Below are 22,385 nucleotides of genomic sequence, written 5' to 3' on the forward strand. Positions count from 1 at the left end.
TGTAGCTTCTTTGGTTTCATCTTTAAAATTAAAGGAAATTATTCTAATGCCCAAGATAGACAAAAGATAAAAGCTCACACTTTGGTTGCTTGTTACCTGCTGTCTAGGGGACTGAACCCAGAAACTTGCAAACGTTATGCCACTGACAGACCACATTAGAGGGATTCTTAACCCATTCTGTTCTCTCTTGGCCACTGATGAACCAGAAACACAGCAAGAGTGGGATTAGTGTATTAGATGACAGAGCAATATATTCTACGGCTGAGTTGAATTACCCACTAACACACTGTGAGGGGAGCATGCACACCCTTGGAGAGGCTTCTGGGCACGAGCGTAAGCTCCTCTAATGGCCGTTTACAGGTATTCCATTAAGGCAAACACAAGTTCAGGGGGGTATTTCCTTCAAACCAAGGAGTGGCTTCCCAGTCACTGGTAGATAGAAATTCTAAACCATGCGGCCAACGAGAAGGCTGGGGAAATGCTGCAGTGGTAAGAGCAGTGCCACTTGAACTGATCCCTAACACCATAAAGGGCAGGGGTAGGGTGGGGACAGGGAAACCACACCTGAGCAGCCACAGCACCCAGGGCCTGGGGCAGAAAGACCAGGTGGCATAAGAGCAAAGCACCTGGAAATCTATCTGATCAGCTCTATCCCTGCTGTCAAGACCTTGTCTTGCTTTCCTGAGGTGCTCGCCAAGCCAGCCCCAGTTCCTTCCACAGATCCTGTTTGGTCCTTTATTCCCCTTCAAGGAAGAGGGTGTCTTAACTGTACACAGTACATCACGCACGACCAAGAGATTTTCGTTTTCTTTGAACCAAACCAAAACCCTTAAAAGTTTATTTTTTGCCACCACTTTGTTACTAAGTAGGAGTATAAACAAGGCCAAGTATAAACAGGACCCAACCCAGGGCACTAAAGACTTAACGAGCAGAAACATCCACCCCTGAAAATTCTCACATCCCAGGCAGAAATGAACTGACCCACGTAGATGGGTGTGGCTGAATTTCCTCATTTTGATAATTTACTTACAAGATATTTGTTGGGGCTGGTGAGATGACTCAGCTGCTCTTGAAAAGGACCTAGGTTTGATTCCCAGCATCCACATGGTAGTTCATATCCATCCAGAACTCCAGGGGATCTGATTCCCTGTAACTCTGTAGGCACCAAGCATGCACACACACATATATATGTGCAAATAAACATTCATATGCAAAATATCACAATTTTAAAAAAAGGAACCATACCCTTCAAATTATATATATTGCATGAAACAATATCAATTTAGTTCTATCTTATTTCCCTCACCATTATTGTAGGACGGGTCTGGTCCTACATATGAGATGTCAGGATCCTGAAGGCTAAGGCGGGAGGATCGCAGCAATCTTCAGGCCAGCCTGAGCTAATGAGTAAGACAAAAATAAAAATTTGGAGAGGAGGAAAAACAAACTAAAACTAAAATAGACACATTCACCCTCAGGGTCCTTTGAGCTCTTTCTAGTGAGAGGACAAGACCCGTTGTCAGCTCCACAACCTCTGTGATAGTTTCAGTCGCCAAATCCTAGATGACTAAAATTAGACTCTCAAAGTTAATGGGGAAGGTAACCAACTTCCAGAAAATACAGACAACTTTATTAGAATAACAGAAACTTCCAATTTATAAGAAGGAAATTAACAATGAACCCAGCACCACCTGGGAAATGTCACATCACATTACTGTTCTGATGGCACCTGGCCACCCTGAGGGTCCAGGACAACCCCATCATAGCTGCTGCAAGAGCACACTTCTGAATGACAGTTTTGTCAAGGCGGTATACTGACGTGCTCTGAAGCTTTTGTAGTGGAAAGGATCGATGTGGAGAGCAGAGCCTTGCTTTTCAACTAAAAACAAAAGGAAACTACAGACTAAGTGAGTGACATCTCCTCCAGTCTGCAAGGGTGCTTGCTGTGTGGGAACTCGCTTCCATCTCAGCAACACGGGGAAGGGAAAGAAGGGGTGGCAGGGGCCAGGGCGCTAGCACTAGCAGGCTGCTCTGGTGACACTCTGAACTCCGTTCCCTTTCTGCTGGTGGTAGTAGGCGTCTTTCCTGGAAGCTGCAGCAGTTCGATGGGGGAGGAAGGAGCCACCCAGCCATCACCTCTTCTTGAAACCGTATTTTTTGCGCTCATAGAACAGGTCTGTCTTAGAGCTCCCCAAATTGACAATCTTTGGGCAACCATCTCTCTGAAAAACAGAACGGAGTTGTTAAGTCCTTGAAACTGTCTCAAGAGACTTAAGCGAAAACCTAGCCAGGAGTAGAAGTGTGACTCTTCACCTTAGTGCCCTTAGCTCCAGTCAACTGCTTGGCCCTGTGTTTAATCCCCAACATCTCCCTCAACCAAAAAGAAAGACACAATCTGCGTGCCTCTGTCTCCTGAGTGCTGGGGTCAAGGTGTGCCCAAAACATTTATCTAGAATGAGTGTGCATGTGAATGACATGGTGTGTGCAAGGAGTTACAGGACGTGTGTTCTGGGGACTGAACTCGGGGTCAGGTGTAATAGTAAAGGCCTGTATTCACTGGGCCATCTTGTTAGCCCCTTAAAGACCATCTTATAGCTTTAGGGTTAAAGGTTTATTTAACTTTCCAGTTATTCTAAATAAAAGACACCAGGTAAAAATAGTAGAGATAGCAAGACAACAAAGGGAAAGGCGTTTCCGTCTGAGAAGTGACAGTGAAGTGGTTGGACGTGAAGGGCACACACTAACATCTTCCATTAGGACAACCACACTGCCTTCTACTTCATTCTTTACAACCATCTGCCACTTCAAGTTGACTCTTAGCCAACAGTATCTTATTACTTAGTACCTCATTCCTCATGAGAGAAACTTGGGTGCTGCCAAGCTGGCTCGGAGGGCTGGATGCTAGTCTAGAGGACCCAGGATGGGTTGTGCAAAATCCTAGGTTCAACCACCATACTTCAAAATAAATAAAAATACTTTTAAAACTCTGCAAATGCTAATTATTTTCTTATTGTCTGCTTGGGATTGGGATCAAGGCAATCTGCTTGCTGTCACATCATGAAAATGTACAAATCGGTACTCTATTATCAAGGCCTGAAGACACTGGTTTCCTGGTAGACTTTCTGTCTTGTGAGAGATGGTATCCAAGACTGGTTTTATTTTATTTTTGGTTTTTCTAGACAGGGTTTTTCTCTGTAGCTCTGGCTGCCTTAGAACTAGCTCTGTAGACCAGGCTAGCTTCAACTCCCCCCTCAGCGTACCAAGTGCTAGAATTGCAGGCCTGCATCACCAGGCCCAGCTCGAGTCCTGATTATTTCTGAGGTTTTGAAAAACTCAGCTGAGCTTACTGTCCTAATTAATGACCTCATAAATTATAAAAGCTGCAGCAGAGGAGATGAACAATAAGGGGAGTGGCTTCTTCCATAGGAAGATTTCTGCAGAGGAAAAAGCCTGGGCACTCCACCTCCGTGATCATCTGTCAGTGAGGACAAGAGGCTAGATCATGTCACAGCACTGCTTTGTGTTCCTTGGAAACTAGGGCCAAGTAACTGTGAGCTAGAGCTCAAGTATCCCCAGAACATTCCTGTGTAATGCCAAGTAGGTGAAGCGATGCCTACAATAGTTCTCAGGACAGGAATCCAGAGATATCAGATCACATGATGGACGTAGACAAGTCAGATGGCAATTGCCATTTAGTGATATTCTCTGGTTCTGAACATAAGCCAGATATAGACTCTAGCTGTATCTGGGAGAGAAACCTCAACAAAGTGTTGTCTCCACACGGACCCTTTAGCTTTTTTTTTTTTTTTTTTTTTTTGGGTTCTTTTTTTCGGAGCTGGGGACCGAACCCAGGGCCTTGCGCTTCCTAGGTAAGTGCTCTACCACTGAGCTAAATCCCCAGCCCACGGACCCTTTAGCTTAAGAACTGTGTGAAACTTTTCTTTCCAGCACACTAAGTACATCCCAATTCCTAAGTACCAAATGTACAAAGTGGAGAGGCTTGTCTCCCAGGAACACCTTCTGGGGCAGTACCAAAACGGAGCATCGACTTTGTACTACAAAATTAGGCTGTTACCCACACCTGAGAGGAAAGGTGGAGAACCAGAACTACAGAATCTGTAGAAAACAGAACATGACCAATCTAGTTCTAGTTGTCACAGATAATTGGAAACAGTTTAGGGCGGAAAAGGGTTAAACCCAACTGAAGTTATGACTTTATTACTTTCTCTTTTTCCCAAACAATGTTGGTTCAACTCCGTAAACTGGGTTTCAGCTAACATTCCATCCCGGGTCAGGATGCCCGCTGTGCTCTCTAACACCAACAGGGAAAACCACCAAGCAGTAAGGGTTTACTGCAGCTTCGCCTGACAAGACGGCTCAGTGGGTGAAAGCACTTGCCAGTGAGGGAAAAGAAGAAACTCCAGGCAAGTTATCCTCTTGATACCACACGCCCACAAAGATAAAAAGACAGAACAAATTAAACAGAACACTGAAGCCTCGAGACCACCAAGGCAGCAAAACCACTTCCAATAGGTCCATCCTGTGTATAAAAATGCCTACAGGGAGTAAGAGAAGCCTGACACCCTTGGGGAAAAAGCTCCCAATTGGGAACCCTAGCTAAATGCCTAAGTGTGGCTTCCCAGGCAAGTTCTGCTGGATGTGGTGAGGCCCTGACTTGAGGATGTGTTACAGAACTCCCTTAACTTTTCTTTATTATAGTCATTCATAACACTGAGTGCAGCATTTATATATCACCATCCTCTGCACCATACAGAACACACACCCCTCCCCAAGTTCCAACTGGCTCTTGTGTTACTGGTGGTGAGTCGTATTCAAATGTAAAGTGCTGGGATGGCTGGTCTAGTTCTCTTCAACATGAGCATACACCAAGGACTCAGGAAAGGACAACATGGTGTAATGTGGAGACAAGGTGTAGTCAGACAGCCTGGGACAGGTTAGAAAAACAATAACCTCTACTTACATGGTATAAGTGATTACATCTACAAGCTACCTACACTATTCATGGGAATTTAAAGGGCTATATTCTGCCTTTTTCTGGGGGGGGGGGGGGCGCAGACAGGGTTTTTGTGTAGCCCTGGCTGTCCTTGAATTTGCTCTGTACAACCAGTCATAGGATTTGCCTGCCTCTGCCTCCCAGGTACTGGAATTAAAGGCATGCACCACCATGCTCAGCTGCCTTATTTTGCTTAGGTACTCCAGCATCTTCAATTAGTCCAGTGAGACTATACTCTACTCATTTCTATTCTGTCACAAGAGAAACAATGCCTTGTTGCTAGTAGTGTTCTAAGAACAGGGTTAAACTTGCTTATAGCCTTATTTACAAAGCCCTCAATGAACCCTGCTCAGGGAACAGAGCCTTGTCTACAAACCCTCACTGAACCTTGCTCAGGGAACGAAGCTACTTATACATTTCCTCTGCACACCACACAGACAAGAAACACAAACATAAGCTCAGCAACCAATTCACTACCTGACACCATTCTTTTTACTTAAAGCTGGTGTCACCTATAACTATCCCTAACACAACTTGGCCACCACAACTACCTAAACTGTCCTTTACCACAGAGGATTTAAGAGAACCAAGTTGGGCAAGTAATCCTATTACCTAAGAGTTTGGCTGAGGCAGGAGGACTGCTGTGAGTTTGAGGCCTGGACTACATAATGAGCACAAGACGGGCCTAGGCCACAGAACAAAACTACCCCAGTAGCAGCTACACCCCACATCCCTGCCCAACGAGAACTACTGTGTGGTGGGTGTAATGTCTGCACTCAGAAAGCTGAAGCAGGAGGATCTTCAGTTCCAGGCCATTTTGAGACACACTGACACTTATGTTTTTGAGGAAGACAAAGATAGGCAGAACCACTGAGTGCCTCCTACACCCCGCCTATGTCCTCGTTAGTACACAGACATAGGATCTTGTATGTGACTAAGAATAAAAAAGACCTGCCAAGACGACTCAGCAGGGATCCTGGCTAACTTTATGTCAGTCCGACACAAACCAGGGTCATTTTAAAAGAGGAAAGCTCAACTGAGAAAGACCCACTAGATTGACCAGTGGCACATTTTCTTGATAAATGACAGGGAAGAGCCCAGCCCATCGGGGGCAGTGCTACTCATGGCTGGTGGTACTGGAGGCTGTAAGAAAGCAGGCGGAGCAAACCATAAGGGAGAAAGCCAGTAAGCAGTGATCTGCCATGGCCTTTGCTTCAGTTCCTGCCACAACTTCACTGGATGACAGACTGGAACCTGGAGGTGTAAACTTTTTCCCTTTCTGAAGCTGCTTTTAATCATATTATATCATCAATAAGAAACCCGAGGGGTTGGGGATTTGGCTCAGTGGTAGAGCGCTTGCTTAGCAAGCGTAAGGCCCTGAGTTTGGTCCTCAGCTCCAAAAAAAAAAACTATCTGAGACAGCAGGGAAACATACTTGCCAAGCCTAACAATTTGCATCCAACCACCCAGACCAGAGTATAAAGGGAGAATGGACTTCCACAGGTTGTCCTCTGATGGCTACACATGCACATGCCCATACACTCACTGGACCAGAGAAAAGTTCTCCAAACTTGGTACTTATAAAGACTTGTTTCTCTTCATCTGCCCTGGATTCAGAGTAACAACTCTTTATCAGGCCATACTGAGTTTGGCTCACAATCTCCAAGAAATTACCTAAATAACTAGCTGAACATTGCAATCTCCACAGATCAGAACAGATGGCCACGGGTGGCGAAATGGTTCAAAGTAAAGGAAGAAAGACCAGGTGGGAAGCCCGCCTATACTCACATCCTTCTCCTGAATGGTGCACTCTTTACAATAGTAGGCATCAGAGACTCCGGGACCTCCACAGATCACGCAGCGGCCCTGGTAGGATCCATAGTTACACTCATCACATATGCGAACCAGGGTACAGGGACGCACGTAGGAATCGCAGATCACACATTTGCCATCACCTGCAGAGACAGAACTGGGTTACAGTCAACAGCAATTACTTCCCTAAGATCTTTCCTCTGCCCTACGAGGGAAATAACTGTGACTTTAGGACCTTCTTCTATCTCGACAGCATAAGCCTTATCTTGTATTCACCTCAGTTAACTAATGCATGCAAAGCGTTTGGAATATTGTCTGGGAGCTTTTAAATCTATGTAGTTGTTGTCAACAAACTGCATGTCCTTTTTGCACACACATTGGGCTGGGAAGGTCCCCATTACTCTGACAAATCTTACTGTCCAAAAGTAGACTCTTTTTTTCCCTAAAACCTAAATATGAAGTATTAAAAATTGCAAGCTTAAGTGGGAAGATGGTGGTGGTGGGGGGAGGTCTTTGGCTGCAGCCAGGTATTCTGTGTTCTTTGCAGCCTGGTATATCCATTTAAGGCTTTTTTTGTGTTCCTCTGGAATTGATGGCTCTTCAAAGAGTATAGAGGCAAGGTGTGATGGGGCATGTTCCGCTTACATTTTTCACACAGTCTTCCGATAGCTGTAAGATTAAAGATGGTAAAACATGTTGTTAAAATTAAGGTTGTGACGTATCAGGAAAGTTTTCTGTCAAGCTGAGTACAGAGAATGGGGCAGGTAGCAATGACTAAAGCGAGGCGTAAAGGATCGCCGTCTTATTCTCCTTTCTCCATTGTCCCCGACCCTATACTTTTTTGACACAGAATCCCACTGTGTAGCTTGAGTCAGCCTGGAACTTCTTTTAAGCTCAGGCCAGTTTCGAATTGACAGCAATCTTCCAGCCTTCTGCCTCCCTGGTGCTGGGATTATGAGCTACCATTCCAGGCCAGTGCCCCTAAATTATGCTTTACACCAAAGCCATGTCAAAAAAAAAAAAAAGCTGTCCGGAAACCCCCCTAAAATCCAAAGCAATCTAGAACGGCTTCTCCAGACTTGGCACAGACGCTCCCGTCTGCCTCAGGCTCGGAGACGCGCGTTCCTAACCTCTTATAAGAAGCCACAACTGGGTGCGCGCTTCTAGAATACCCAGGGACCGTAAGGCGCGAAACGTGGAGCCTCCAAACCAAAGCCCTAAAGAGAAGGTGAAAGTCCCAAGTCCCCCACTTTCTAATACCATCCCACCCAAACAAAAGGGGGCAGGCCTCCAACTCACCTACACCAGCCTGCTTGCGGCAGAAAATCAAATCTGGATGATGTTTAGCCATAACTCTTTTCCAAGCCCGCGGCCGGAAGCGTAGGGAACTTCCGCCCGACCTTTAACCTACACCGTTCCTACTTCCACTCCTCTGTGATTGGCCATCAAGCTGTCCGTCAGCCTTTGTCCTCGAGGGCACCAAATCTCGCTGACTCTCGTGAGAGTTTCCTCGCCAGGCCCTAGCAGGTGCACCAAAGGTTTTGAATAAAATTCTTTTTTCTTCTAGATTTGAACTCATAAACTAAAATTTGTTCTTGGATAAAAAAATCCTACATATGTTGCTTCTTGTGTTGGAGTTTGAGGCCAGGGCTTCTTGCATGCTTCCTCAAAGTATGTGGGTTTGGGAGTGTTGTCTTTCATGGAGTGAACGATGACCTTGAACTCCTGACTCCGCTTTAGCTTCCACTACCCAAGTGCAAAGGTGACAGCATTGCGCCGAACGCCAAGCTGGCAGTTCCTCCGCAGCTTTTCCTGCCACGCCCGGTTCTTGTCATGTAAGCCCCGCCCACTGAGCTCTCTGGACTCTGGCCTAGGGAGGAAGGCCCCACCACCAGGGTGACGCGTCTCTCTATCAGCCACGCCCCCTTCCCAATGCTTTAAGAGCGCCAGCTGTCACGTCACTTTCACGCGACCTCATCTTTGTCAGTGCACAAAATGGCGCCTTACAGCCTACTGGTCACCCGGCTGCAGGTGAGCGAGCTCAGAGTTGTGGGTTTACGGGGGCGGGGAGCCTCCTGCCTTGCCTGCGGCTGTAGGCGAGGTCAGGCGAGGCGGGCTCGACCGGGGCTGAGTTTTCGATCACCTGTCGCGGTTGCAGGCCCAGCGCCCTTGTCCGTTCTTGCCTTGTCCTAGGTCAAGGCGTCCCTGGCACAGTCAGTTCCAAGTCCCTGTCCCCGCCCGCTGGGAAGCTTGAGTCTAAGCAGCTGCAGCCTGGTCAAGGGCGGAGGCACTCCTTGTTTTCTAAGGGCTGAATTCTCTGCTCCCCCAGGGTGGTTTTCTGTTCCTCAAGGTGAAGACAAGGTGATTGGGGGACGCGGTGGTTGTGGGTTCCTCTAAGCCGAGTTCTTGAAGCCTTCACGTCTCATCTGTAGCATAGACTTGCTCGCCTTATGTATCCGTGGTTTCCGGGCCTGGAGTCTGCAGCAGCTATATCCCATATATCCCTTCGAGGACACTCGGGGTCATAGATGCAAGAAGGAGTATTCTGGGCCCCACCATTAATAAATAGTCGCGATAACAGTGCCTTCTTACCTTTACACTAGATGTCAAGACTGTTTACTAATGTTACAGTATGTGATCAGAAGTCATAGAGTCAGATAACTTTTTTTCCAACTCGATAGATGGAAAAGCTGGGAAAAAAATAGACGAAGTAGTGGCTTTCATGCTGTCACTAAAGTGTCATAGCCTGAGCTTTGACGCTGCAGGCCCTCTCTTCTTCTTGTTCATGGCAGCCTAATGTCACAAAACTTTCTGAACCAGGGTGTGATCGTTTGCATTTGTCAGAATACAGAATCAAGTGTTTTGAGGTCACAGTTAGTTGCTTTCCAGATACTAGGCAGAAAGACGAGAAGACTGAACAGTTTGACCTTGACTGTTAGGAGACATCTAGAAAATTGACTATGCCTGTCAGATGGTTTTCCACTCCTAGCCTGACAGCTCTAGGAAGGTATAAGGTTAAGTTTAAAGTGTGTATTTTTCTCAATAAAAAGAAAGCAATAAAATACTTGTAGACATTTTTCTGGCAACATTTTATGATTACTTTTGTGAATTTGCTTTGGACCAACATTGAACATTAGAATTAATAATTTTAAAAATTACATGCTGTACTCTCAGAAGGCATTATCATTTGAAGTTTTCTTTATCACATTACTTAAAATCAAACTGTAAAATCAAACTCATTTATCTAAACAAATCTTTTGACTTTTGGGCAACGTAAAGGATTTGCAGCTAAACTGTCTCTTTGGTTCTTTTGATTCTTTAGATAGCATGATGAGTTCTGTGCTGACCCTGCTATCCTATGACTTGGTGGAGTCGGGCAAAGAATATTTAATAGGATAAATGACCTTTGAGTTTGTAAGAAAGGAATTATGTCACATTTGGACCTTGGAAAGTATGAGTGTTAGAATGGTGTAGAAAGAGATCTGGGCTATAGTTCATGTCCTCCCATGATCCATGACTTTGTACGTATAACTTTCTAAGTTCTTTGTCTATCAGTTGCAGATTGTCTTCATTAAAGTTTATTGAGCACTCTGTTGACTGGTTTTGTGTGTCAACTTGACACAAGCTGGAGTTATCACAGAGAAAGGAGCTTCAGTTGAGGAAATGCCTCCATGAGACCCAGCTGTAAGACATTTTCTCAACTGGTGATCAAGGGGAGAAGGCCCAGCCCATTGTGGGTGGTGCCGCCCCTGGGCTGGTGGTCCTGGGTTCTATAAGCAAGCAAGCTGAGTGAACCAGGGGAAGCAAGCCAGTAAGAAACATCCCTTCGGGGTTGGGGATTTAGCTCAGTGGTAGAGCGCTTGCCTAGCAAGTGCAAGGCCTTGGGTTCGGTCCCCAGCTCTGAAAAACAAAGAAAAAAAAAAAAAAAAAAGAAAGAAACATCCCTTCATGGCCTCTGCATCAGCTCCTACTTCCTGACCTGTTTGGGTTCCAATCCTGACTTCCTTTGGTGATGAACAGCAATGTGGAAGTGTAAGCTGAGTAAATCCTTTCCTCCCCAACTTGCTGCCTGGTCATGTTTTGTGCAGGAATAGAAACCATGACTAAGGCAAGCGCTTAATTATGAGGAATTAGAACGCGTTTACAAGGATGTATTTCAACCTCTTTTGAACTTGTGGAATCTAAGACTTTGGTAGCTTAGATGACTGCTGCAGTCAGGATTAAAATCAGAGTCTCCTTATGTGTTCATTCAGCTGAGGTGAATGAGTAGTGTTCTGTTCTTTTCAGTATACCAGTGCATCCAAATAGCCAGGCTGTCTCAGGCAATGTCTAGTAACTCTGTACTCTTGAGAACATCTTTCGTTTCCCTCTTATGCTGCATGCATTTGAGAAGTTATACTTACTACCTTAATAACTCTGTCTGATCAATCTCTAGCATGCAATAATTACTTCATAGACATCATAGGCCTTTTCTTTTCTTCTCTGTTATTTTTGTTTTTGAGACTAGTTCTTACCGTGTAGCTTGTGCCAGCCTTGAATTTTTTATTCCCCTGCTTCAGCTGCCTGAGTGCTTTGAGTTCAGGCATGTGCAGCCATGGCCAGTAGAAAAATTGGTAAGACGACAACCCCTGTTTTGTTTTCTTTTTCAGTGTATGTAAAATTTTATTATTTTATGTGTATGGGTGTTTTGCCTGCACATATGTATGTGTACCGTGTCCATGCATGCACTGTTCACAGAGCCCAGAAGAGAGAATCAGACCCCCTGGAACTGGAGTTACAGATGACTGTGAGCCACCATGTGAGTGCTGTCCTCTGGAAGAATAGCAGTGATCTTAACCACTGAGTCATGTCTCTGGTCTGCAGTCCTTATTCTTGTGGAGTATATACATATTCTAATGACCCCTTGGAGATCTTTCTCAGCTTGAATATTTATTCATCTTCTTTTGGCTGGATCAAATGTGATGGAGGTTACAGAACAGCTGATATCAGGCCAGCCATTAACAGTAGCATTGCCCTTACATGTACCAGTATTGTTCATGTCTCTGCAAGAGGCAGACCTATGAGCAGCAGCGTTTCAGGTGAAGAAACAGGCACTACAGCAGAAAGGTTAATAGCATGAACTCATACATTGGAATGCCTGGGTTCAAACCCTGGCTTTAGTACTATGTAACTGTGCCAGTCAGTAAATTACTCCATTTCTCTTTATCTGTTTTCTCATCTTTCGGATACCTTAATGCATCTGTTTTAATCAAGTAACAGTTGCAAAGTATTTAAAACCCTACCTGACACCAGTAAGAGTTCTATATACTCCTTTAAATAAAGTAAATGCAGATAGGCCTTATCATTACTTTTGATAAATTTGATGTGGTTTGGCTCAGCACGTTTCTGACTCAAAATCCTGAGGGCAGGCGGCAGCTTGCAGTGTACTGCTCTTTGGCGGTAAGACTCAGCCTTGGACCAAGATAGCACAGGCTCTATAACTTAACACATCCTATTGTTTGACATTATTTGTCACCAGGTAGAGAGATTAGCAACAAAATGAAGAAAATAGAGAATGAGATGTTTTTAAAAGCTATATTTATTCTTTGGTTTGAATGTTTATCTTTGTGCATTTGACTAGATAAATAAAAGATGTTTGGCTTTGCCTTATTGTACTGAGATTTGGGTTCTACTTTGACCTTGGGGGGGGGTCTACTGTGACCTTCAGGAGATCATGCACCATCTTGCAAGTAATTTTAGAATAGTAGTTAACTACAAAGAAGTCTGACATCTGTGGCAGAAGTTTTCTGCACAATTCCATGTTTTAAAAAAATGCAAAACACAAACACCTTTCTTTGAGTTCATCACTGTGTTGATTTCCTGGGATCAACTGTTACTTTAAAATGAAAGAGTTTGTAAAAAAAAAAAAAAGACTTTGTAAATTTACTAGTGGACCAACTTTACATCTCAGATTCAGGTAACAAGCGTACTATGATGAGGACTAGCAGAACACAGCACTGTTATCTGAACCAACTGCTTCTAAGATGTTTACTGCAAGCTTGCTGCCCAGTACTGGCTGTGGGAGTGTCAATAAACAAGCTTAGGGACGCTAACTAAGCCAGTGCAGTGGCACTTGCCTGCAGCCTCAGCGTAAGAGACTTAGCTATGCCTGGCAGTGACATAGTACTATTTTTATTTTACTTGCATGTGTGATTTGTCTGTCTGTATATCTGTCTGTATGCATACAGTGCCCATGGAGGCCAAAACGGCATCGGATCTCTTGCAGCTGGAGTTGCAGACAGTTATGAGCTGTTGGGAATTGAACCCAAGAAGGAAAAGCCAATGCTCTTAACTACTGAGCCATCACTCCAGTCCTGGACCGTTTCAAATCGTGGAATAACATTACCGATTTATGCTTGAGGAGAGTAGTGAGTTGGTGCTGGGCCATCAAAGGTCAAAGAGTGCTTGCATCTTTTTGGATCCTAGAGAGACCTGGGATCTCTGAGACTAAAGTGCTAGTAGTGGAGGAGGTCTCTGTGTGTGTCTGTGTGTGTGTGTAGGTGTATATGTGTTCGAGTTCGAGACAAGCCTGGGATACATGAGACCCTGACAAAGAAGATAGAAAAAATCTGTGAAGTTTCTTTTTTTCATTTCTCATTTCTTTTACACATTTAATTTGTGTTGAGGGAAGGGGTGTGTGTGTGACAGTGAGTGTTCATGTTAGAGTCAGAGCTTTGTGGGTCAGTTCTCCTATCATATGGGTTCTGGAGATTGAACTCAGGTCAGTAGGCTTGGCAGCAAATTCTTTTACCTCCTGAGCCATCTTGTCAATCCCAGTTTTTTAATTTTATGAATAGTCCCTTTCCAACATTGAGACTAGGCACAGAATTTTCTAGGGGTGGCCCACAGTGTACCTGTAGAAGCTATGCTGGAGTTCCTGGAAGGCAGAGAGAACAGCTTTCTGGAGTCATTACAAAGCTTAGTCTAAGCAAGAACTGACCAGTTTTGGAGCCAAGACTGGAATGGTGGAATCAAAGCCGTTAAGATCTTCAGGTTCAGGCTGGACAGATGGCTTAGCGGTTAAGAGCACTGACTGCTCTTCCAGAGGTCCTGAGTTCAATTCCCAGCAACCACATGGTGGCTCACAGCCATCTCTAATGGGATCTGATGCCCTCTTCTGGTGTGTCCGAGGGAAGTGACAGTGTGCTCACATACATGAAATAAATCTTTGAAGAAAAAAAAAAAAGAGGCTGGTTCTCTCAAAGATCTTCAGGTTCCTCATCTGCAAAATGAGCATATTACTCTGTCTCACTGGGTAGTCATGTAGTCGTGTGTGTCAGGTACTCAAGGCGATCAGGTGTGGGATAAGGCATGTAGGACGTTTCTATCTCAAACCACCACCACACACCCTTCCCATGTTTAACCACTAAAAGCCTCTATTGTCCAGCATTTGTATCTTTAGCTCCTTCCTTTAAAAGATACAGTCTGCAGCTGGTGAGATGGGTATGGGCTTGTCACCAACAGGATAGAAAGAACAGTTCCCTGTAAGATGTCCTCTGACGTCCTATGTTCACACATGCATGCATGCACACAATACATAAATGGGAGTGCAGGTGTTTACCTCTCCTAGGTTGGTTGGTTGTTTTAAGATTTATTTGTTTTTATTACTGTTGTTTTTAGTTTTTTCAGACAGGGTTTCTCTGTGTAGCTCTGACTGTCCTGACACTCACAGAGACCCGCTTGCTTCTGCTTCCTGAGTGCCGAGATTACCGCTGTCCTGCCACCACCACGGCCCAGCTTACTTGCTTTAGAATCTGTATGTGTATATGTACCCCATGTGCATCCGTGCCTAGAAAGCACCCCAGGAGGTTAGGATGTGTCAGGTCCCTTGGGACTGGAGTTACATATGGTTGTGAGCCACCATGTATGTATTGGGAATCAAATCTGGACCTCCTGCAAGAGCAGCAAGTGCTCTTAACCAACACCAAGCCAACTCCAGCTCAGCTCACACTCAGATTTTTTTAACATGGGTTGTGTGAATATAATCAGGTCCTTATGGACTGAGTCTCTTTCTCTCTCTTTCCCTCTCTCTCTCTCTCTCTCTCTTTTTTTTCCTTTTTTTTTTTTTTTTTTTTTTTTTTTTGGCATTCTGAGACAGGGTGTCTCTGTATAGCCCTAGATGTCCTAAAACTCACTCTGTAGACCAGGCTGGCTTTGAACTCAGGGCTGTCTCTGCCTCCTCCGTGCCACCCCATCACCTCCCCATTTTGAGACAGGGTCTCGGGTTGGGGATTTAGCTCAGTGGTAGAGCGCTTGCCTAGCAAATGAAAGGCCCTGGGTTCGGTCCCCAGCTCCAGAAAAAAAAAAAGAAAAAAGAGGCAGGGTCTCACTTACTATATAACCTTGACTGTTTAGAACTGACTATGTAGACCAGACTGACCTCAAAATCAGATCTGCCCTCCTCTGTCTCCCAAATACTGAGATTAAAGGTGTGAATCACCATGCCCAGCCTGTTAATATTTATAAATAATCTCTTGTGACATCATTGAATTCACCAATGGAGCTATAGAGGCTGACTTCAAATGAGGGCTGGGGAAAGCCCTCTCTGGCTGTGAGGGAGCAATAGTTTTGTTTTGTTTTGTTTTCCTTTCTTTTTTTTTTTTTCTTTTTTTCTTTTTTTCTTTTTTTCTTTTTTTTTTCCGGAGCTGGGGACCAAACCCAACCCATGGCCTTGCGCTTGCCAAGCGCTCTACCACTGAGCTAAATCCCCAACCCCTAACACATGGCTGAAGCAAGAGCTAGATTGTTGGGCCTCAGTACAGATTCAGCCCTCTGGTGTGGAACCCACATGTGGTAATGAATATTTAGTCTACCTACTGCTGTTGTAGATGTTGGAGCTATGAGTTCAGGCCTGGGGGAAGTGGAATCATCAGATATCACATAATGACTTCAGATCCTTTTACTTATCACAGACCTGACCTTTTTTTTAAAAAAATCTTGTTTTTTGAGACAGGGTTTCTTTGTGTAGCCTTGGTTGCCCTGGACCTAACTCTGTAGACCAGACTGATCTCAAACTCAGAGATCTGTCTGTCCTAGGTGGTCTTTAACCAGGCTTGACCCTTTTGGCCTTTACAGTAAACCTAAAATGTCAGCATTCCCAGCCTGTTTTTGTAATGATGAAATTGAGGCCCACAGTTGTTGAATAATTCATCTGAGGTCACAGGTAGCATGCTATAGAGCCAGATGTTGGTCGTAGAGATGTATTGGGCTACATATAGAACTTGGGACTTTGATCACTCAGTCAACTTGTTTCTTCAGAGTCCTCCCCTGGGGGTAGGGTGTAGAAGTCAGATCTCTGGAGAGTAGGCTGGATATGGGGTGAACAGTTCAGTTGACCCCAACTGGTTTCAGTGTATATCTCTTGGGCCGTGATTGCCTGCTGCCCCAGATACCAGCGAGGCAGAGATGTGGGTCTCATGTGGCAACTTTGTTCTTGGCCGGGCTCACAGGCTGCCTGAGGAGCTTTGGAGAATGCCCTTCTCAGGCAGCTGTAGAACTGGCTGCCTAATCTCAGGCCAGAGCAGGGCTCAGGATTCGTATGCAACTCGCAGTCTCTGCTAATGAAGGCAGCTGCAAAAGAGAATTAGTCGGATGAGTGAATCCATCACCCGTTTATTAAAGGAACCCCTGCTGCCTGTGGTAGACACTTAGAGGCTGTGACGTAGGGAGGCATGGCTCTTCACTGCACTTTTCCTTGTCTCTGTAAAGGATAGCACCACTTTTGTTCTTGCCAGTTGCATAGCAACCGAGCTAGCTGATTGCTGGCAAGAGGGAATTGTGCAGCGTTAGATGCTTAGGCGAGATGCCAAGCATTGCCTAACACTGGGGTGGGAAAATGTTGTTAGAAGCTGCAGTGGAGGTGTGGGAAGATGCTTCCACTCCACAAAGTGTTGACTGACAGGCATTCCTGGGTTGCCCACCTAGAAGGAGCCGTTCATTAGGTTTCCCTGCCAGGAGGGCTGAGCTGTTAGTTGCTGAGAGCAGGGAGCCTTGGAACTGTGGAGGCCATGGCCAAGAATAACAAGGGTCTGACCCTATCTGTATTCCTGTAGCCATCTTTCAACTTCCTCCTAACAAAGTCCAGCTAGCCCAGGAGGAGTGCTCCAGCTCCTCTTCCCAGTCTCCACTGACAGCTCTGTGCTGTCACTCTGAGCCTTCCTCTACACTTTAGAACTGTGTGTTCTTTCCTACTCTCACAGTTTTGCCTTTATGTTATAGAATAAGAAATCAAGGCTCAAGAGAGGTCAGGAATCTCAATCTCAGAGCCCAAGCGGCTGACAGTGAAGGGAGAGGATCCAGATCCAGATGCTATTCCTTCACCTGGTTCTTGTATCGGGCCATCCACAGTAGCACACTGGCAGTTGTCAGGTGACCCTGCCCTACCCAGGAACCCAGTCTCTGAATAGCTCAGCTACCTGCAGCTTTTTGGCTTTCTGAGGGCAAGGACCCATTGACATGGTGGCTTACTAACAGGTAGTTCTGGTGTGACCTAGGCATGACAGGATGGGGGCACTCTGTCTTTGTAGCAGCCAGGCACCATGACAGTGTTAGGGTCAGCATGGACTAGTGGTGGAGTCTGTTCCTCAAGCTGTGTTCCTCTTGAAAACCCTAAATTAAAGAGTTAAGGCTTAGGAGTAGAGAGCTGTCACCTTTTTCCATGCCTTGCCCTTTGTCTGGTTATGTGTTATTTGGGGTAAGAGTCTTACTCTATAGCCCCAGCCTGAACTCTCAGCTCTCCTGCCTCAGCCTTCCTGAGTACCTTCTTTACCTGAAGGTACTTTATCTGACCAGGTCTGATCCCTGCTTTGTATCTTATGATGTGCACATCCCGTTCCTCAGTGACTCTCTCACCCAGGCATCCCAAGCAGAGCTCCTCCCTTACTGTTGGCAGGAGTCTCCTTTACGACCTTTGCAAAGATCACTGTGGGCTTTTGCTGTTTTTGACCCAACAAAAGCATAGCACTGTAGGGCTGTCTTTCTTGTTAGTGTTCGCTGGGTTTCTTGGCACATAGGTGTTCAAGTGTTAGATACAATGTGTTCCCAGGAAAGGTCACGTGAGAAGCTTCCAGCAGCCTCTTCTGTATTTCCCAGATCTTTGAACTGTACAGTGACCACAAGAATTTAAAAAAAATTATTTATTTATACACTGTCGCTGTCTTCAGACACACCAGAAGAGGGCATCAGATCTCATTACAGATGGTTGTGAGCCACCATGTGGTTGCTGGGAGTTGAACTCAGGACCTCTGGAAGAGCAGTCGGTGCTCTTAACCGCTGGGCCCACCCACAGGAATTTTTAAAATTCAACTGTGACCTCATGGTCTTGTTTAAGGGTTCTGTGGCTTTACCATTGCTAAAGGCCATGAAACCTGTCCTTACGTCCACTTCACACTAGACTGGGTCACAGACTGACTAGCGCACTGAAGACAGAGTCACCGCTTCAGTCAGCTTGTTACTTGCAGGATGAAGGAGAATGAGCCACAGGTGCCATCCCTCTGAGTTATTCCCTGTCACTGTAAGGGACGGGTGACACCTAAGCAAAAGGTACTAATGGCTGCACTGCAGTTTATGGACTGTGAGAGACAAGAAGCTCACTAGGAAAGTCTGTATCACAGAAAGCTGTGAGTGAGGAGAAAGTCTAGCAGCTTCTGTGGAGCCTGGAGGTGAGTAGGAGAAGAATCAGAACTTTTCAGGGTCCTCTCATCCTTTCTTGTTCCGGGGGCAGAGGTGAAATAATATTTACTGAGAATTATATAAGGTGTGGTCCACAGTCACTAGAGTGCCATGCTGTGTCTGGAAGCCTGGCCCTTTCAGTGTGTGCCAGCCACATAGTAAGCATGCGTAGTCACACAGGCTCATGAGGGCAGATGTGTAGTTAGGCCATGGTTGATCTGTACTCTTGGGTACTCATGTTCAACCCAGTGTAACAGCCACCACACTGAACTGCCACTCAGGCCCGATTTTTGTTTTGTTGTTAGGGACAACCTGACTTGATCTGCCAAATGTCCCAAAGAAATGACAGTGTTCTTACCAAGCTGCCTCACCAGTCACCACCAAAGTACCTTGCAAGCGAAACTTTGGACATTCACAGATCTCTGCTGGGTTTTTTGCACCTTGCTTGCTGCTTAAGAGTACTGTGTGGGGGTTGGGGATTTAGCTCAGTGGTAGAGTGCTTGCCTAGGAAGTGCAAGGCCCTGAGTTCGGTTCCCAGCTCCGAAAAAAAGAAAAAAGAAAAAAAAGAGTACTGTGTGGAGAGTTTAAAATGTATGAGTGAGCTGGGTAGCATAAACACTCTAGCTCGGGGAGGGTGAGCCAGGATCGTGAGCTTGAGACCAGCTTGGAATCCATGGTCAGGCCCAATTTCTGAATGAAGTGAATGGAATGCCATGCATGAAATAAAGAGGTAAGGCATATTAACATGCTTTAGATTGACAGCAGAGTAGAGACACCGTGCTTCACCTGTTCATGGACCATGTCGTAATGACAAGAACATCTGTAGGTCACAAGGACTAGGAAAGGACAGAAACTGATAGTGAAGATGTCGAATTAGGATCAAGGTCTTTTCATCCAGATTCAGAAAATCAGGTACACAAGCCAAGCTTGGCTGCTCACACCTGTCATTCCTGCACTTGAAAAGAAGGAGATCATCTTGAATTTGAGGCCAGTCTGGGCTACACAGTTACATGGCTATAGGGCTGCTTCCTGCCTTAAAAATAAGAAAATCAGGCCAGTGAAATGGCTCAGTAAAAGAGTTTACACAGTGAGTGAGACTCGGTCTCAAAAACAACTGCAGAAACCCAAAACAACAAGGGTGGTCAATGCTATTATATGATTCTTAGTCCCTGCACCCAGGACCAGAGCCAGGTGGATCTTCTCTGAGTGTGAGAACAGCCTGGTCTAATACGAGTCTCCCGAGACCCTGCCCCAAAAAGGAAGGGGGGGAGGGAGGGAGCAATCAGTGGGTCAAGAAAATGTCAGTCAAAATGTTACAGTAGGACAGCGTGTGGAAGTCTGAGTGCCATACAGTGTGTTCACTGGCTGTGTGCTTGCCCCAAGGCCGTTGGGTGGAGCTGTGGATGCCAGCAGACTTGGAGATGAGCCAGTCAGTAGGTAATTGAAAAGCCTGATGGCTTCCATGGGAGGAACAGAGGACAGATAGTTGTCTTCTGATAGCTGGGGCCCCTCCCTGGAGACTGAGTCATCTTGAGTGGGAATGGGATTGTGTAGTTGAAACATACTCAGGGGATCCTGGTGTCCCCAGGGTCTAGGAACCATTATCCTGAGAACAGCTTGGCTTCAGAGGGCAGGCACAGACAAAGAACAACTTTCTAGGCTCCTGTGTGATATTTAAAATTTAATTAATTGTAAAGGGACAACAGACAGTTGGGTAAAGGGACCCACTGTGACATCTGACACCCAAGTCAGTCACTGTAACCCACAGGGTAGAAGGAAAGAGCTGACTCCTGCATGCTCTTCTGTGACCTCCACATACACGCCATGACAGATGTCTCCCACACATGGATATTAAATGTAGACAACAACAAACCAAGACAAGTGCCATTGTTCAGTTGCACAGCACACACCTAGAACAGATCCAACTGAGTAGAAGTGTTGTGGATAGTGCTGGCTGTCAGTCACCAAAACGCTAACAGAGCAGGCAGAACAACACCAGGATTAAGGAATTTGCTCATTCATTCATTCATTCATTCGTTTATTTTGAAGCCCAGACTTTGGTAGCCAAGGCTGTCCTCAAACTGGCTAAGTACCTAAGGATGACCTTGAACTCTGTTCTCTTGTCTCCATTTCTAAAATGCTTGGATCACAGGCATGTGTACTGCCGTGCTTGACTGTGACTCAGGATTGATCATGTGAATGGCTTCTCTTCAGTACTGTAACATTGAACCCATTGTAAGGGAGGCTTACAGACTGAGTATCGTGCCTAGGACAGTCATAAACAAGTAGATTGGTTAGGCTGGGTTTGGGTCCCCACCTGCTCAGATGGCCTTGATCACCCTTCCTCTATGACAAGATAGGTCACAGGAGTTATTGCTTCACAGGTGGCTTTGAAGATTAGAGGATGTAATGTGTGCAGAATGCTTAGCCAGTGCTTGTCTCGTGGATGGTAGACACTCAGTAAATATTCTGTTGTTACCCAGAAGTTATACTCATTTTAAAAATTAATTCATGGGGCTGGAGAGATGGCTCAGCAGTTAAGAGCACTAATTGCTCTTATAGAAGCCCTGAATTCAATTCCCAGCAGCCACATGGTGGCTCATAACCATCTGTAATGCAATCTGATGCCCTCTTCTGACATGCAAGTGTACATGCAGATAGAGTACTCATATAATAAATAAATAAGTTTAAATAATTCACAATTCACATATTAGTGCTGAACATGTGGTCAGGGCCTTGTGAATAGCTAGATACACACTGCCATCGAGTTGTGTGTCCTGTCCCCAGCGAATTTGTTTTCTAATCATCATCATCATCACTATTAGAGAGAGTCTCATATAGCCCAGACTGGCCTTAAACTCCCAATTCTCCTGTCTCTAGCTCCCAAGGGCTGGGATTGTACCACTATGCCCAGTTTATGTAGTGCTAGGGATTGAGTTTTGTTTTGTTTTTAATTTCATGGACCAGTGAGTTGATTCATTGGGTAATAGAGCCTGCCATTAAATTCTTAACAACCTGAGTTCAATCCTTAGGACCCACATGGTGGAAGGACAGAACTGACTCCTGCAAATTGTCCTCTGACCTCTACACATCTGCCATTTGGCACACATATGACACAGATGGAGGTCAGACAATAGACAACTTTGGGGAGTTGGTTCTGTTCTTCTACTATGAATTCTGGAGGTTGAACTTTGGTCCTGAGATTTGCATAGCAACTACTTATGTCCATTGAGCCCTCTCGGTGGGGCTCAGTGTTACTTCATAAGCCTGTTGCCTATTTTCAGAACTGCTTCCTCACTGATGGCATTGTGATTGGGATTACAGTTTATGGTTTGGCTGCCAGGCTAGACACTAGAATTGTTATTTTTGTCTCTAAGGTAATTAATGCTTAGGGTAGTCAATTTGCAAAAATGGTTAATGTGAGTGGACACAGTAAAGAAGCTACAGATATGACTGCTTCACAATATGGTTAAAGTTTGTAAAACAAGAGAATAGTCAGAAACATCTGGAAGAGTTCAGAGCAAAGAGAAAAAAGTAGACTGAATGTGGCCAGCAGAGTGGACATGCCAGGGTTAGGGAGCAGGAGATGGGGAGAGGAGGGAACGCAGAGAAAATGAGTAGGTGCAGGAGCAGTAGAGGACAGCTGGTTATAAGGAGGGTGAGTAGCTGTGGGAGGGGAAGGTCAGCACACTGGGGTGGGGACTGTGAAATGTGTAACAGATAGGTGTGTGTGGGACGGAGGGAGCCTGGAGGCTTTGATAAGCTGATAGGTGCAGAAGTGTATCAGTGGAGCCGTGTCAGAGGTAAGGGAAATGACTCCTGGCAGACGAGAACTGCCTCATCCCTCAGG

At 45.4% G+C, this 22,385-nt stretch overlaps 2 protein-coding genes across 2 annotated transcripts in view; one reads left to right on the forward strand and one right to left on the reverse strand.

The window, feature by feature from the left end:
- Positions 1 to 1,608: 1,608 nt before the first annotated feature.
- On the reverse strand, positions 1,609 to 8,177 carry Phf5a (PHD finger protein 5A). The gene is made up of 4 exons (NM_138888.2): positions 8,126 to 8,177; positions 7,472 to 7,495; positions 6,803 to 6,969; positions 1,609 to 2,222 (listed from the first exon to the last, which is right to left on the reverse strand). Exons 1-4 carry the CDS (start codon positions 8,175 to 8,177, stop codon positions 2,133 to 2,135), a joined length of 333 nt encoding a protein of 110 aa, NP_620243.1. The 3' UTR covers positions 1,609 to 2,132.
- A 640-nt stretch (positions 8,178 to 8,817) lies between these two features.
- The window catches only part of Aco2 (aconitase 2), a 42,978-nt gene continuing 29,410 nt past the window's right edge, over positions 8,818 to 22,385 (forward strand). Inside the window, 1 exon segment of the mRNA NM_024398.2 lies at positions 8,818 to 8,857. Coding sequence (NP_077374.2) covers positions 8,822 to 8,857 — 36 coding nt within the window. The 5' untranslated portion in view covers positions 8,818 to 8,821.

The sequence above is a fragment of the Rattus norvegicus genome, chromosome 7 (assembly GCF_021556685.1).
Source record: "Rattus norvegicus strain SHRSP/BbbUtx chromosome 7, alternate assembly SHRSP_T2T, whole genome shotgun sequence".
NCBI lineage: Eukaryota > Metazoa > Chordata > Mammalia > Rodentia > Muridae > Rattus > Rattus norvegicus.